This window comes from Nerophis ophidion, linkage group LG22 (assembly GCF_033978795.1).
Source record: "Nerophis ophidion isolate RoL-2023_Sa linkage group LG22, RoL_Noph_v1.0, whole genome shotgun sequence".
Classification (NCBI taxonomy): Eukaryota; Metazoa; Chordata; class Actinopteri; order Syngnathiformes; family Syngnathidae; genus Nerophis; species Nerophis ophidion.
Genome location: NC_084632.1, coordinates 15,120,134 through 15,121,677, shown reverse-complemented (window position 1 = coordinate 15,121,677; position 1,544 = coordinate 15,120,134). Strand labels below are relative to the sequence as shown.

The window sequence follows — 1,544 nt, the reverse complement described above, 5'->3', positions numbered from 1 at the left end:
GAAAAGTAAGATCATGCACCTTGAGGATAAATATTTGTATGATCACAATAAAAAAATAAAGAGCAAATATTTATTTATTATAGGCCCTAAAATGAGTTTGACAGCGCAACCTGACATTCAGAGAAATGTGCAGTGCAAACCAAAAAAAAAATCCTTAATAATAGAAATATTTTAAATATTGGTGTGCAGATTAATAGTTCTTACCTTGCAAGTTCCTTGGCATGTGTCCCTGTTCCCCATACGATCGAGAAAGTAGCAGCGAGTCCGTTTCGACTTTGGGCAGCATGTCAGCACCACCCGGCCTCAGCTCAGCGGGACTCTCCGGCGCGCAGAGACCCTCGGATGAGGGAGACGCTCGGCCGTCACACGTCCCTTTTTTTGGGGGGCACTTAAATCGGCAGCCCTCCTCCCAATTATTGGACTGGAAACGCGCCGAGTCTTCCCTCAGCACAGGTCATTTTTCAACAACTACAAAAAAAAAACCAAACCAAAAAAAAAAAAAAAGCGCACTCATTTTACGCGCGCAGAAAATAAGACGCAAGTTCAGTTTGCAAGACGAAATAAGTTTCCCGGTGTCTTTGAACCAATAAAAGTCTTAAAACTTTACAAAAAAAATGGAATAAAACTTTAAGTCTTTACCGCAAAGTCCGAGTGCGCGCTTGTGCGTAAAGTCAGACTCGGCGCGTCAAGCCGGACTGTCTGGAGATGTGGGAAGCGCTCTTCCTCCTCCTCCTCTTCCTCCCCCTCCTCCTGGCTGCTTTGTTTACTCCCCCTCCCTCCAATCCTGGGCTCCTGCGCTCCTCTGACGTCACGGCCGCCTGGTCCAATCAGGTCAGTGATTGCAAGTTGAAGCGCTCCAAAAAAAAAAAAAAGAAAAATCTCAGCTGTTAGATCCCGTTAGTGGTGGACTTTTAAACATCAGCATGGAGGTAGAGCAGCACTCCGATAGTGGGCAGTCATCCACGCGTCCATAAATCATGCACATTAGCTGGAAATATGTGCATCGATTAGACAATTATGGGGGGTAATTGGCGCATTTATGTCTTGGGTGTTTGTAATTCATCTATTGATGAATATAAAAAAAAAAGGCATGGGTGTCCAAAGTGTGGCTCTGAGAGTATGTGCGGCTTATTGAAATTAAATGAAACAAAAAAACTGCTTTTGAATAATAAATAATAGAATAAAATGCATTATTATTGTCACTATACGCAGGTGCAATGAGATAAAAGGCCTATACTGAAACCCACTACTACCGACCACGCAGTCTGATAGTTTATATATCAATGATGAAATATTAACATTGCAACACATGCCAATACGGCCTTTTTAGTTTACTAAATTGCAATTTTAAATTTCTTTAAGTGTGCTGTTGAAAACGTCGATGAATGATGACGTGTACACGTGAGGTCACGGACTGTTAGGAAATATTATCGCCGCGCGCACACACACACAGCTAAAAGTCGTCTGCTTTAACCGCATAATTACACAGTAATTTGGACATCTGTGTTGCTGAATCTTTTGCAATTTGTTCAATTAATAATGGA

At 42.0% G+C, this 1,544-nt stretch overlaps 1 protein-coding gene across 1 annotated transcript in view; it reads right to left on the bottom strand.

Annotated features, from left to right (window-relative positions):
• nr5a2 (nuclear receptor subfamily 5, group A, member 2) overlaps nt 1-727 on the bottom strand; it is a 182,191-nt gene extending 181,464 nt beyond the window's left edge. Inside the window, exon 1 of the mRNA XM_061883318.1 lies at nt 205-727. Within this exon, the coding sequence (XP_061739302.1) occupies nt 205-286 (82 nt within the window). The 5' untranslated portion in view covers nt 287-727. The remainder of the gene's footprint in view (nt 1-204) is intronic.
• Between the last annotated feature and the right edge of the window lie 817 nt (nt 728-1,544).